The 14,192-nt window shown below is 43.7% G+C and overlaps 1 protein-coding gene across 2 annotated transcripts in view; it reads right to left on the bottom strand.

Annotated features, from left to right (window-relative positions):
* SH3YL1 (SH3 and SYLF domain containing 1) overlaps positions 1-14,192 on the bottom strand; it is a 76,210-nt gene that overhangs the window by 35,539 nt on the left and 26,479 nt on the right. Inside the window, exons 5-6 of one of the 2 annotated variants that reach the window (XM_083178463.1) lie at positions 5,423-5,500; positions 2,901-3,031 (exon numbers count right to left, since the gene is read on the bottom strand). In XM_083178463.1, the coding sequence (XP_083034589.1) occupies positions 2,901-3,031; positions 5,423-5,500 (209 nt within the window). Of the gene's footprint in view, positions 1-2,900; positions 3,032-5,387; positions 5,501-14,192 lie in introns of both variants that reach the window. The other variant, XM_083178462.1, reaches the window with a different exon arrangement.

The following is a 14,192-nucleotide window of genomic DNA, read 5'->3' on the forward strand; positions in this document are numbered from 1 at the left end:
GCTGCAGTCTATTTATTCCACCCAGAATGCATGTCAGCATTACATCACAGAAGAGGAAGCTGAGAGTAGGAAGCTATGTCCCTATCTAGGCAGTAGGGTGCCAATATAAGCATCCCACAAGCTGGAAGAAGGTGTCACTGGGATAGCAAAAATGCCTTATGCCCCGGACATCAGAACCAATCGCACTGCCCTCGGTAAGGCCATGTTATATGTATGATCGACAACCAATCTGTAAACCCGTACAAAATTATGACCTCTAACCTCAAAGGGACTTTAGGACCTTTATTTATTTATGAACAGTTTCCTATATAGCGCATACAATCTATATTCCCCACCACATGTACACGCACACAGACAATCTAGGGTTAATTTGGTTGGGAACCAATTAGCCTACCAGTATATTTTTGGATTGTGGGAGGAAACCGGAGTACCCGGAGTAAACCCACGCAAGCACGGGAGAATATACAAACTCCGCACAGTTAGAGCCATGGTGGGAATCGAACCCATGACCTCAGCGCTGTGAAGCAATAATGCTAACCATTACACCATCCGTACTGCCCTTTGAGAACATTTCTCTATTACACCGCACATGAAAATAACACTCACAGTATACAGTACTGTCCATTTAAAAGCTCAGGACTGTAAAGGTACGGGACCGAAGTCCGTATATATTATCCATCAAGATGCATGCAAGTCTATTTAGTAAACAAATAGAAGAAGTGCAGCTATTGTTGGAACTTATGGACCCTTCTGTTTTCTATTAAATCTACATACATACATACATATACATATACACACACATATATATCTATATATCCCTGGTATGGACTGACTGCCTGCAGGAGGGATGAGCTTCTTTAACCTCCTGCCCCAAGCAGAGCACTGTGACAGCTGTAAGTATCTCAGCCCTGAGAATGAGTGTGAAGACACAGCGGGGTAGACACAGCCTGCCCGCATCACGAGCTGTTGGTATTTACACTTGAAACAGATTAATTGTGGACACATTCCTGTGGTACAGTAAAAACACCAGGAACACCTAACAGAAGGAAAGACAAACTTATGCCTGTATCTACCGTAAAAAGCCTGTTTTATTGTAACAAGTGGAAAATGTATTGTGTTTATGTTATTAGACATTGCTCAACTCCTTTAAAAGCAGAATTAGTAATTTATACATATTCTCTGCAATGGTTGTATCAAACATTGTATTAAACAATTCTGACCCATTAGGGAAACTACGGGCTTGTATTTCAGAATGATAAGCGGGTGAGAGAGCTGTGAGTGCATCATATTCATACCATATCTCTTCGCTTATCTCAAAATATATCCCCACCCGACCTCTCCGCTCTGCACAAGATCTGCGTCTCTCATCCACACACATTACTTGCTCCCACTTACACTTGCAGGATTTTTGTCGGGCAGCACCCACCTTATGGAATGCCCTTCCACACACATTAAGACTCCTCTAGTCTCCAAACTTTAAAGCATTCCCTGAAAACTCACCTCTCCAGGCAAGCCTATCATATTCAGGAACCCTACACAACCTCCAGTAGCATTTATATCTAATTGCATCCCATCAAGACTGTCATGCTATGGATTTCTATCCTTATGTATCCCTCCTATTATCCCTATAGAATGTTTGGGAGCAGGGCCCTCCTACCTCCATGTTTATAAGAAGCATTTGGCCTAGGGGTGCCTTGAAAATATTTTGATGCTCTAGGGTGCCGTGATTCAAATAAGTTTGGGAACCACTGATGTATGTCATTGTTTTTAATATATCCTGCTATTTCTCTATTTCGCACATACTTGGCTTGGTGGGTTGTCTTTATTTGGTCATCTATACACCGTTTCCTCATGCCCTCCTGTATTATTCCTCATGTTTGCCTTATTATTTATATGCCTGTTTAATGGTTAATGTTTGGGTGTAACTCTTTAAATCTACAATAAAAATTACACAATAAAAAAAAAAAAAGCAGTCCAATATCAGCCACCAGCAGATTGGGTTAGCATGTGCAAACTCCACGCCAACACCCTTATCATCAACCTCTTCATTAACGATCAAAGATTGTCCTTCCAAATAAACTTATGGGGGCCCAAACAAAGCAAGCACTTTAGCCACAAGAGTGTCAATCCATGTCACTGTAGTGCTTAGATTGTTAAACTGTGCATGTCCTTTTCAAAATACAAAATAAAAAGGTGTCTGGAAAGGACCAAGGACAATGTCACCTTGTGCCTATTTAATAGGAGTTGGATTTTTGAGTAGCATTAGTGATGGTCTTTTCTGCATACACAACCATTTTTATTGGTTATTGTTCCCATACATTACTAATGTGCAACAAATTTTGAAACAAAAAATGACTGCTGTGTATTTGTGCAGCCTTTGGCTGAACAATAATGTAAGCTGTGAAGTGGCCAAAATTGATGAAAAATGGCTGGAAATTATAGTTATGGATGGTAACAAAAAACAGGGTTAACGTATTTGATTTTAGCAATTTTCTGCAAAAATAAACCAGATCCAAAACATGCGATGGTGGCTTTACCAAACCCAGAAAACAAAAACAAAATACTGTGGGCAGTTTTGGCAAAAAGCATATCTCTATTAGGAACTAGTATCACCACCGAGGGTTGTGACATAAAGGACAAAGTGCATCAGGAATTAATGATGTCACTGGCTCAGGGTGAATTGCTAGGCTCAATTCTCGTTAATATTCATTTTTTTCTGACACAATGGATGACCCCTCTCTAAATAGGCAATGTATATACTTTAATAAGTAAATCAGGTCAGATATGGTCTGTGAAAAGTCACCGTTACCGGATTTCCAATTAAAATGAAGCTGTGCGCTTCTTTCATCAGTGCACTGAACCCAAACTACACCTCCTAATAGAGGAAAAGCCAAACTTACTTGCGATTGGTTTCTTTCCTTTCAATCAAACCAGAGCCTTCCAATGATATACCGGCAAACAGCCCTCGTGACTTGCAGTATGTGTACACAGCAGCTGAACTGCGAATGGCCACATCTCCCTCCAGGTTTCTGCAGAATCAGGATCACAGTGAACACTGAGGAATATGCATCAGCTTTTTTATACAGGGTAGACAGTAGGAAATAAAAATACTGGAATTGTGGGTACTTGTGCATTATAGCGGCGCCCCCGATGTTGGTCGTATGATGTTTTTATCGAATGGCATCGCATGCCATACACCCGATGGCATGTGATGCAACGCGATTTTGCCCCCTATACAATGAAAAATGGGTGCTTACAATGTTAAATGCACCCCCACGCCACCCCCCCACTATAAACGTGAACCCGAAGCGTGGTGAGCGCAGCGAGCCCACGAGGGGCGGCGGTACGCGTCCTACGACCTTCACAGGTATCCGCGTCCCCTCGCGGGCTTCACAGGTATCCGCGTCCGCTCGCCACGCTTCGGTGGCTCGCCACACTTTATATTCTCAACTCCACGCCGACGTGGATAGTGGGGGTATGAAAAGGTCGTAGGACGCGTACCGCCGCCCCTCGCAGCGCTCCGGGTTCATGTCATAGTGGGGGTGGGGGGTGGAGTGGGGGTGCATTTAACATTGTAAGCACCCATTTGGGTGCTTATACAATTTTTAATCGCATCGCATTGTATGCCATATACAATGTCATACAATTTTAAAATTGGTATGCGATGCGATGGGCGCGGCTATAATACACAAGTACCGAATTGTGTGTTTTCTTCTCAATGTTCCTGTGGTATAACCAAATACAGAATAGCATCTGTGCTTGTCCAAGAACATATACACCAAGACATTACTACTGGTCATTACAGTCACAAAACTGGGAGTTACCCTTTCAATATTAATGCACTAGAATACAAATAAGGGGCAATACTTGGGAGATCCATGAAGATCACCCCAGTAGCTGGAACAATTGAAAGATTGCATGACACACCCACTACAGATATTTTTAGAAGGACAGATCATAAGGGCAGCAACACAGTCACTGCAGAAGTTACATCATACCGTAAAGGTGCCCATACACTGCCTGCGATGTCTTGCAGCAGTGTACGGACACCCGATACCCTGCGAGCCGCCGGGACCTTCCTGGCGGCAGGAACGGGTGATCGGACGGCATGCCAGTCCGACCACCTTGTCAGGTCCGATGCGCATGATACCGCGCATCGGACCCGACGGCATGTCAGGGAGAGGCGATTTGGTCAGATTTAACGGGCCGATTGGTCGCAAACGGCCGAAATTGGACCAAATCGTCTCGGTGTATGGGGGCCTTAAGACTGATTCACTAGACCCAGTCTCTATGGCCAGTTAATGGCTCAACGATTTAACACTATACATTTCCTTAATGTTCTTTCCATTTTGCCCAAATAACTCAGGCCGCATGGACATGTGATTAGATAGATGATAAATTTACGTAACACGTAGAACCAGTTACTAATGCTCTGCAGGTAGCACACTTCAGACATTAAAGGGGCATACACACTGGTCGATATCAGCCCCTCTTCTAAGCGATCACACTACATCGCTTAGAAATGGAGCACTGATCGCTCCATGTGTATGCACCGCAGCGATGTATGGTCCGCCTGTCGCTATCACCCGCAGGGAAAGCCAGTGCTTGCACTGGCTTTACCTAGACCGCGAGGCTTTGCCTATTAAAAATAGGCAGAGCACTGCTCAGTATGACCGATCAGCACACGGTATAGCGGGTGCACCACACTCACTTTTACCGTTTTAAGTACTTTCAGCTCAAAATCAGGTACAGCATTTCAGCACCAACCAAAATTAGGCCCAAAGTGTGGCAAAAATTATAGTAATAAATATTATATACGGTATAATATTTATATATTTAAAAAAAACAACAGTTGTATTTACTTATACAAAATAATCAATGCTTGATATATACAGACAAAGTTAAACGTATACAGGTTAAGTATCCCTTATGCGAAATGTTTGGGACCACAAGCATTCCGGATGAGGGATTTTTCCGGTTTTTGGAATTTTTTTTACATACTTACCTGTCCCCTGGTGGGTCCCCGATGGTCCCTCCGGCATCCACGGCAGGCCTTCAGCTTCATCTCCGGCATCTCCAGCGGTCCCAGGAGTGTATTGCGCGAGTTCCCAGGCGTGCCGGTGACGTCACCGGCGCGCCTGGGAACTCGCGCAATACACTCCTGGGACCGCTGGAGATTCCAGAGTTCATCAGGCTGAAGGCCTGCCGTGGACGCCGGAGGACTAGGGAAGTATAAAAAAGGGTCATGGGGGAAAAATATTTTTTCGAACTATTCCAAAAAAAAAACAACTTTTTTGGGAATAATTCGGATAATGGATATGCGGATACGGTATACTCAACCTGTAGTTTCTTACAACCTGATTTATGCATGATTTATGCATCCTTACCTTCCTAATGGTCCGATGGCCACTGTGAAATTCCCTCCAAGTGTTAGGTTGCCCCCTTTGGCAAAAGCTTCAACTGCTCTTTTGTGGTTCATGATAATGACTAAATCAGACACCTGTTTGTATAAAGCAAAATAAAATATATGGTTTATAGACACATGATAAAGAGAAAATCTTTTAACACAATTTAATTTTTGCTTTAAGGACTCCTTAACAATACAAAATATTGTGTACTAAACCACGCAGAGATAGACACACAAAGCGGTTTTGTGCAGTGGCCACATATCTAAGGGTTATTTTGCTTCATATGCATCGCACTTCAGAGTGAATGGGTGTCAGGGTGTTGTAATGGGGCGTTAAGTGTGTAGGGAGAATTGCAGGCCTTGCTGAGCTTTGCATATGTTGAAAGCCATCTGATTTGAGATGAATTTCTTGCCCCAGGTATAGGACTGTAGCAAGTGTAGCCACATAGTAGATATCACAAAGCCAAGCAGAAATTAATACACATTTAGGTCCGCTGCGAATGACATCTCTGAGCCAGTGAATGGCCACATAGACGCACAAGAGACTTCTTCAGGACCAGAAGTAGGAGTTTTTGTCCATCTAAGAAGGATTTTGTCAGAAAGAGTGAACTAGAATAAGGCCCTGAGTATCAATGCAAACACATTGTAACATTATGGTGGAGATTTTAACAAAATTACAATATTGGGCCTTTGGCACAGCATAAGATGAAATTTTACAGCAATTTTGGAAATGTAAAACCCCCAAGGTTTTCCCGGGCAACGCCGGGCGGGTCAGCTAGTGCTACAATATGCTAAAGCAGCAGAGGGAAAAGATGCCCACTACAGGTTTCTGTGACCCACTGCTGTGCCCAACAGTGGTGTAAGAGTCAGCGGCTACTGGAGCACCTGAGGCACGCACAACCAAGAGATGGTGTGGCTTCATGGTACACCCCTATTTTCCGCAAACTGGGGTGTAGAGCATTCCCGTATACTTTGGGCTTACCAAAAATAACATTTGGGCGTAGTCTGCATCCGGAACTCCCTATTGATGCCTCAAAGGCGTAGAATCAAATCCACTGCATGGACATCGGAAGTCTGAGAAACCCTCAGGTACAGTTACTCAGGATGTGAGGAAAAATCACGCTTCCTGATGCACTCAGGATACCCAAAAAATGGGGTAGAGGAGCCCCAATTTTCTGGAACACTCCCCACACAACCATGTTGCCATTTCTGGTGCCCTGCAACGGACGTCACGGACCAGGTCTGCATATGCGCAGTGCAGCTCCTGTAATGCTCAGATCACTAGGGTATATATATCAGATTTAGGTCAATCTCTGAATGAAGCCTTAGGGCTCATTATCGCGTCTCCCTATTATTGTAAGGTACAGCAAGCCCCACTTGATCGTACATTTTCATAGGTAGGCTACACCCATGAGTATTCAGGGTAAAGCCTAGGTCTCAGGCATCACAACAGATACTCTACTGCCGCAATGTCACCTCAATACCAGAACGAATACAGTAAAAATGTAATGGCCGCGCTAGTTCTAAGAATGATGCCGTACCTACGGTAAGTGGAGGAACCCGACAGATACTTCAGGGTTCTATCTGGCTTTTCAAAATGTACATGGCACATTTACAGCTTCTAAATTATGTCTACAATAAAACTCACCATTTAAGTTAACTGAACAGCCTCTATCCAACACAAACATTAGGGAGATCTTCTCTGTGATACAGAACTTTAAGCACAATTGCATTTTACTACGTTATATATATATTCTTTGTGGTTACAGTTCGTCCATTCAGCAGCGCAAGAAATTTGAATCTAGCAAAACATGTTTTTCACATCAAAATGTGCTAACGCATGAATCAGCCTCTTGTAAAGAAGAACTCATGGGAAGAGGGTGGAGGAGGAGCAGGTGCACGTATCTTAAGCTGGCTACACATTGAGCCATAAAACATGCAGCCCTGCACCAGGATTGTGTCTTTGTTTATATTGAAAAATCTTTACTATAAAAGTGCGCAAAGACAAAAAAAAAAACTTGGGGCGATACACCCTTAATGATATGCGCGATACTGATATAGTTAATGATATATCGTGATCAGTCAGTGGGTGTATGCTCAATATCATTGACGATGCGCACATACGAGCATTGTTAATGACCCTTCCCTTTGTATATGCAGCTGAATCTGACAGTATTGCCACTGACTGTGGGGTTCCCGGTGAGGGCACTGACCGATATCGGTCAGTGTGTATGCGATTCTCCAGTGGCACCGTGGATATAGTTATCCATATCGGAGGTGCCGGGAAACGCCCAGTGTGTACCCAGCTTTAGGGTTTGGTGTATCAAGCAGTGAAACATTGGAGAAATAAAAAACAGCCCCGTTACTGTTTCTCCCCAAAATACACAGGTTTTACTAAACAAGTGAAAAAATATCTGAGAAACATCAGTCTCAGAAAACAACAATGTACAGGAAGGATTGCGCCAAACAGTTGTCCCACGTTGAATGAGATTAATAGATTTTGATCCACACTTTTCATATGGTATTTTCATGAATATGTATATCCCTCATGCATATATATTCATGTAAAAAAAAAACATATACTGTATAGGTGTCAGGAAAATATCCATAAAGACAAAGATAGGATATATGGAGACCATATCTTCAGAAAGATATAAATACATTAGAGAGTGTACAAAGAAGGGCAACTAATATGGTGCATGGCCTACATCACAAAACGCACCAGGAAAGACTAAAATATCTTAATCTGTATAGTTTGGAGCAGAGAAGGTAAAGGGGGGACATGATAGAAATATTAAAATATATCAAGAGCTTTAACATAGTACAGGAGGGAAATTTTTTTCAAAGGAAAAGAAGTAATAGAACACGAGGACAAGCACTGAAGCTGGAGGGAGGTAGGTTCAGGGGAAATGTTAGAAAATTTACTTCACAGAAAGAGTAGTAGATAAGTAGAATAGCCTACCATCAGATGTGGTAGAGGCTAAGACAGTAGAACAATTAAAATATGCTTGGGATAGGCATATGAATATCCTTACAAAGAAATAAGGATTAAAAAGGGTTGAGATTACCTGAAGGATAAAAATGGGGCAGACTAGATGGGCCAAATGGTTCTTATCTGCCGTCAAATTCTATGTTTCTATATGTATCTTTTGATAAATATATGACATCCATAGCATTCTCCATGCAGTATAGTGCTAACATGTGCTTACATAAACACTGTGATGTGGAAAGATCATAAAGGGATCTTTGTGCTCTTTTTAAATGGTTATAACCACTTCCCATGAAGTAAAGTGCTTACATAAACACTGAAGTGCGACCACCCATAAAGGTATCTTTATGTGGTTTCTTCATATGTGATGCTCACACTCCATCTTACTTGGACTGGGTAGTTAGCAGGCACATAGCTGTTTATTTGGATTTTCATCAGCATATCATGGAGGTATATGTAACAAAACAGAAACCTCTCATGGTGCGGTATAACTAATAAAAAAATAATTTCACAAAGAAAAAAAAAAAAAAGAGGGCAGTCCCGTACCGTATCACATGATGGCACACCGATGATGAAATAAACAGAAAAAACCCAGGCGTTCTATCGCTGTGTAGCCATCAGACAAATTCCCCCTAATAATTTTCACAACATAAACAATGCCGATTATGATGGAAAACAAAGAACATGGCAATTGGTGAATTTACAGGAGGTTTAGATACAGAAGCACTACACAACTTTAAAAAGGGATCTTTCATTCTGCTCGGTTGCCAATTATAAGCAGTGATAGGTTATGCTTAATTCAGAATTTTCTATAGTATGCATGATTATTTTTGTTCTACCCCGATCAGATGTGCCTGTCCCAGAAAAGAACAGCATGGTGTGACAAAAGTGTGTGGCCTGTATAAATAACACAGCCTGGGCCTTTTGGGAGTGAAAAAATAACCATTTTAGCTTCTAAGGCTATAGGCATGTCAGTGCTTTAGAACAGTGGTTCGCAACCTTCTTTCTCTACCGTACCCCATGATTAGGCTTTTCATTTAAGAGTACCCCCTCCCCTCAATTTGAAATATCCACAGTACTTATGAGTGAAGTGGAAGCGAGTGGAATGCGTGTCCTTATATTAATGAGTAGTGTGCGGTCAGGAATTGGGTCCCTCTGTGTCTGGCTGCTGGCTGTGTACGGTCTCCGGGGTTCCCGCTACCGCCTGTAGGATTAATGCTGCCGCTTCCTCCACCCGTGTCAGCAAGGGGAAGGTCATGCTGAGAGGTGTAGTTCCACAGCATCCGGTTTGCCGCACCTTGCCAACCCTAGTTTTGTGCGTCATAGAAGGATTGCAGGTTCTTCCATTTCTTCTTACAAACTGTACAGTTTTAGTGATCAGGTCAATTTCTTTAGTTCCTCCAGTGAACATCATTACAACAAGCAAAACAGTATTTCTGGGGAAGCAGGGATTCAGAAGGAGCTTAAGCCAATGGAACGGAAGAGGGTTCAGCATTGAGAACAGCAACTAAACGCTCGCAGGGTCTGTGAATGGATGTTGCATAGTAACATCTATTCGCAGCCTTGCACACATCATTCCATGTCGACAACCATCGAATGATGGCTAAGGCGCACGCATATAAAAGGGACTCTGAAGTCACATATATGCGTGGACGCTCTGGGGGAAGTGGGTGGGCAGCTGACATTCCCATATGCTAATGGGCCACCCCACACCCTCCATCCATAAGGATGGGTGTGTGCACCCAGTGAACAGTTTGTCTGCCGTGGACACCCAGAGTCTACACATAGTTACATAGTAGGTAAGGCTGAAAAAAGACTTGCGTCCATCTAGTTCAACCTGGTATAGATATCCATTGCTGATTTGGTAGGTTCTGGTATTTTACAGACAAATTATATTTCTTATTTGTACCCATGGATGTTTTTCTCCAGTAAATGTTTGTCCAACTTTGCCTTGAACGCATTTAATGAGCCAGCCGTTACCACCTCTCCGGGAAGAGAGTTCCAGAGTTTGACTGTTCTGACCGTAAAGAAATTCTTTCTACTAGCTGAATTACACATGAGCAGACATTACCCTTCGCATGTGACGCAAACCATCGGACCCCTTGCAAACAAAGGGGTCCGAACAAACGGACCAGAATAATGTCCTATTTCTCTTCATTCAATGGGAAAATGAAGAAAGAAAAGCAAAAGACTATATATGAAACTCAAGCAACTGAATCTGAGTGGGCAGGGACAGAAAAGACTTATGTAAACTGAGAATTGATCTACTAGGAGAGCGAGCGATGTCTTGGTGAGTCTCCACCTCTGAACTGACCAAGGATAGACAATGCAGTGTATTACCTGCGGGACATGCTTGCTTTCAAGACTCTAGTAAAAGAGTACATGTATGTGGCCTTTGCCAATCCAAAAACCATTATCGTCTACTGACCAACTGATCTCTTCACCTGAACCGTAACAAACATCGGTGAATGGGAACAGTGTCAAGCATCTCTTTAGATCTTTATGTAAAGAACTATTCATTGTAAGAAGAAATGAAAGATCCTGCAAGCCTTCTATGATGTTGGATGTGTAGTTCTGTGGAACTACACATCCAACAGCAAAACAGTAGCAGAGCATGCTGGGTAGTGTAGTTCTAAAATATTCATTTGGGAAATCTAATTGGCAAATAACAAAGGCACTATTCCACAAGTATGGCTGCGCAATGGTCGGCTTTGCTGCCTTACAGCAATAAGTTAGTGGGCTTTATTAGTCAAAGGCATACTGGGAAGTTAATTGGCTACTGACAAAAATGACCCTAGTTGCGTATGTATCTCTGGGATAGGGGATTGCAATGAGGGAGGGATGATGTAAATCTGAATAGTGACAGAATAGTCTCAGTACAACATGCATAAAATGTATACTATATAAAAGTCATTTGTAATAAATAAATGCAACTGTAGAAGAGTCCCAAATTCTGATTGGAAGATTGGCACAACGCCCAATTCCCTGCATCTGGAATACGAGGTCACAGTTTACATGTTGTGCCGTTAACCATGAAAACTGTAAAAGGTGATATAGTTGATAACATACTCAGCACAGCAATTATATAATTTATGGCAGACTACCTACGGGCTCCAAACCCCCCCAGTAAAAACTGCCTAGGAATTCCACTGGAAGCGCTCCCTGCTAATCTCATGATGGACAAGCAGTCTCCGCAGGAATGTGATTCCTCCTCAAGGGAAACCACTACCATGATATCGCAGCAGCCCTAACCGGCATCGGGGGGTTGCAGAGGATTCTGCACATGAACAAACACACACACACACACCTCTACCCTGGCCAGCAAAGACTTCAGATGCCACTAGATAGAATCAGAAGTAATTTTTAGCTTTGTGATACAAAAATAAAATAAAAAGAACATCCTAAGGCTGGGGCCACACATAGCGGTGTGGCCGGATCCTGCAGAACAGGATCCGGCCACTGTTGACCAGATTTCAAGGGACACACAGTGCAGTACAGCCACACTGTGTGAATAAATACATTGTAATGTACGCATTCTTTCAGAAATCGGGTCATCTGGTCCTACTGCAGCATGCTTCGGATGGGGATGCAGTTAAATATCCCGGCGGTCGGGATCCCGGCGTTCAGAATCCCGACGCCGGAATCCCGACCGCCGAAATACCGACACATTCTCCCTCCGTGGGTGTCCACGACACCCCTGGAGGGAGAATAAATTAGTGTGCCGAGCGTAGCGAGGCACCGGGCCCGCTGCGTGGCGAGCGCAGCGAGCCCGCAAGGGGGGGGCGATCCACGTCCCCCCCTTGTCGGCATTTCGGCTGTCGGGAATCCGGCGTCGGGATTCTGAACGCCGGGATCCCGACCGCCGGGATTCAATACTGAATCCTTCGGTAGGACCGAGCAGCTGCAGTTCCACCACCACTTATGTCTGGGCGGCCTCAACCAAAATGTGTGGCCCCAACCAAAATGGTGACATTGATAGAATATAAACATTTCAAATTTACAATGTTGACACTTACATAATGTGAATGTGAACAGTTGGCCAGCATGGACAGTACATCAACATTGTGGGGGGTAATCAATGTTGGGTCACGGCTGTGAAGCTGGCCCGACAGCCATGACCCTGTCCTGTTCTCACTCTGCTCGACAGAGAATTTGCAGGTGGGATTCAAAAGTCCCGCCTGCCGCGGGACAAGAAGGGGGCATGACCGTGAGCTGCGGCCAGGAATAGGCGAGCTGCAACCCGGAGCTTGTCAATTCCCAGCCGTTCTCGGCAGAACGAGCCCAACTGCTTGTGAAGTCGGGCTCATTCTGCCTAGATCCCCTGTTCAATGCTGTCGGGGAAGACAGCATTGAATAGGGCCCCACAGCTGTCTCCCCCGTTGGGAGATTGAATATCCCCGTGAGTGTTAACAGCCAATGTTAAGGTTATCACAATGTCGACATTCGATCCATGCTGGCATGTTGGTGTCGACACTTGAGTATATAGCATTTTTAAATGTCATTTATTATACAATGTTCATTGGGCTAATTAGAGAAAACCAAAGCATTCCCATATAATAGACACAAAACTTGTACCCTGTAAAAGAACAGTAACACCAGTAGTGGGTCAGACAGCATGAAAATCTTGCTAAGCACAACAGAATGAAGAAGACCACCCAACCACCAGCACATGTCAATCAACAGGGAAGATTCAATGATTTGAGAGCAATTGACATTTGCAGTGAACTTCTGTACATTACACTCCTTGAAATAATTTATAGATCAACATTTCACACCTAACTAAATACAGTCACCACATTTCTCAGTGTTAGTTTTGGATAATCATTGGTTTTGAATTTCATATAGGATACTCAGGTTATGTTCTCTATAGAGCAATAACTAGATTGAACGGTCTTTTATTTATTTAGATTATCATTTCTGCTATGTAGCACATTTAATACAAAATGGTAGAGTGCACCATTCTAATATACTGTATTAACCCCAAAATCTCTGTGGTATCCCTTTGTAAGGCTGCGTTAAATAAAGATGTAGTTTGCTGTGGAAGTGACAGGTAAAGAACAATCACTGCACATTGGGGCTGTCATTACTTAGCGAGCGGCTTAACGCTACACACCGGGCGAATCTACCTCCGCCAAAGATTTTTCAAGTTTTAGGGGGGTATGCAATGTGCCGCCGCTATTTCAAACGTGGGAAATAGCAGCGGCTTCCTATTCAATGCGGTCTTTAATGACAGCATTGATGCGGGATCGCGGCAGAAGGGGCCCAGAATTTAGAAGATGTCGGGCCAGTTCTGCCGATAACGGCCGTGGATTGTCGTAATCCCGGCCCCAGATCGACAATCCATGGCCACGCCCCCTTTGTGCCAAGCGGCAGGCGGGACATTGAATCCCGTCTGTCGTTATGCAGTCGATTAGACCGCAAACGGGCCAGGATCACGGCTGTCGGCGGGGATCGACAGCCGTGATCCCAGATTGCATACCCCCCTTAGTTTTTTTGAAAAAGGACTTGTTTATACTTTACCAGCGGACATTGAGGTGGGATATAATAGTGTGCCTTAAGCATGGTGAGCAGACACAATACACTTATCCATGTCGACGAGTAAAGTGTAAATGATTGCCACTTTAATAAAACTGGAGATTTCTTACCAAATCTCTCACTTCTAAGTTGGGTATTCAATGTAGGGTCACAACTGTCGGGCTGGCCCGACAGCCGTGACCCTGTCCCATTCTCAACCGGCTCAACAGAAGATTTTGCAGGCGGGATTCAAAGTCCTGCACACCGAGAAGGCAGCGTGGC

The sequence above is a fragment of the Crinia signifera genome, chromosome 3, assembly GCF_055691185.1.
Source record: "Crinia signifera chromosome 3, ASM5569118v1, whole genome shotgun sequence".
NCBI lineage: Eukaryota > Metazoa > Chordata > Amphibia > Anura > Myobatrachidae > Crinia > Crinia signifera.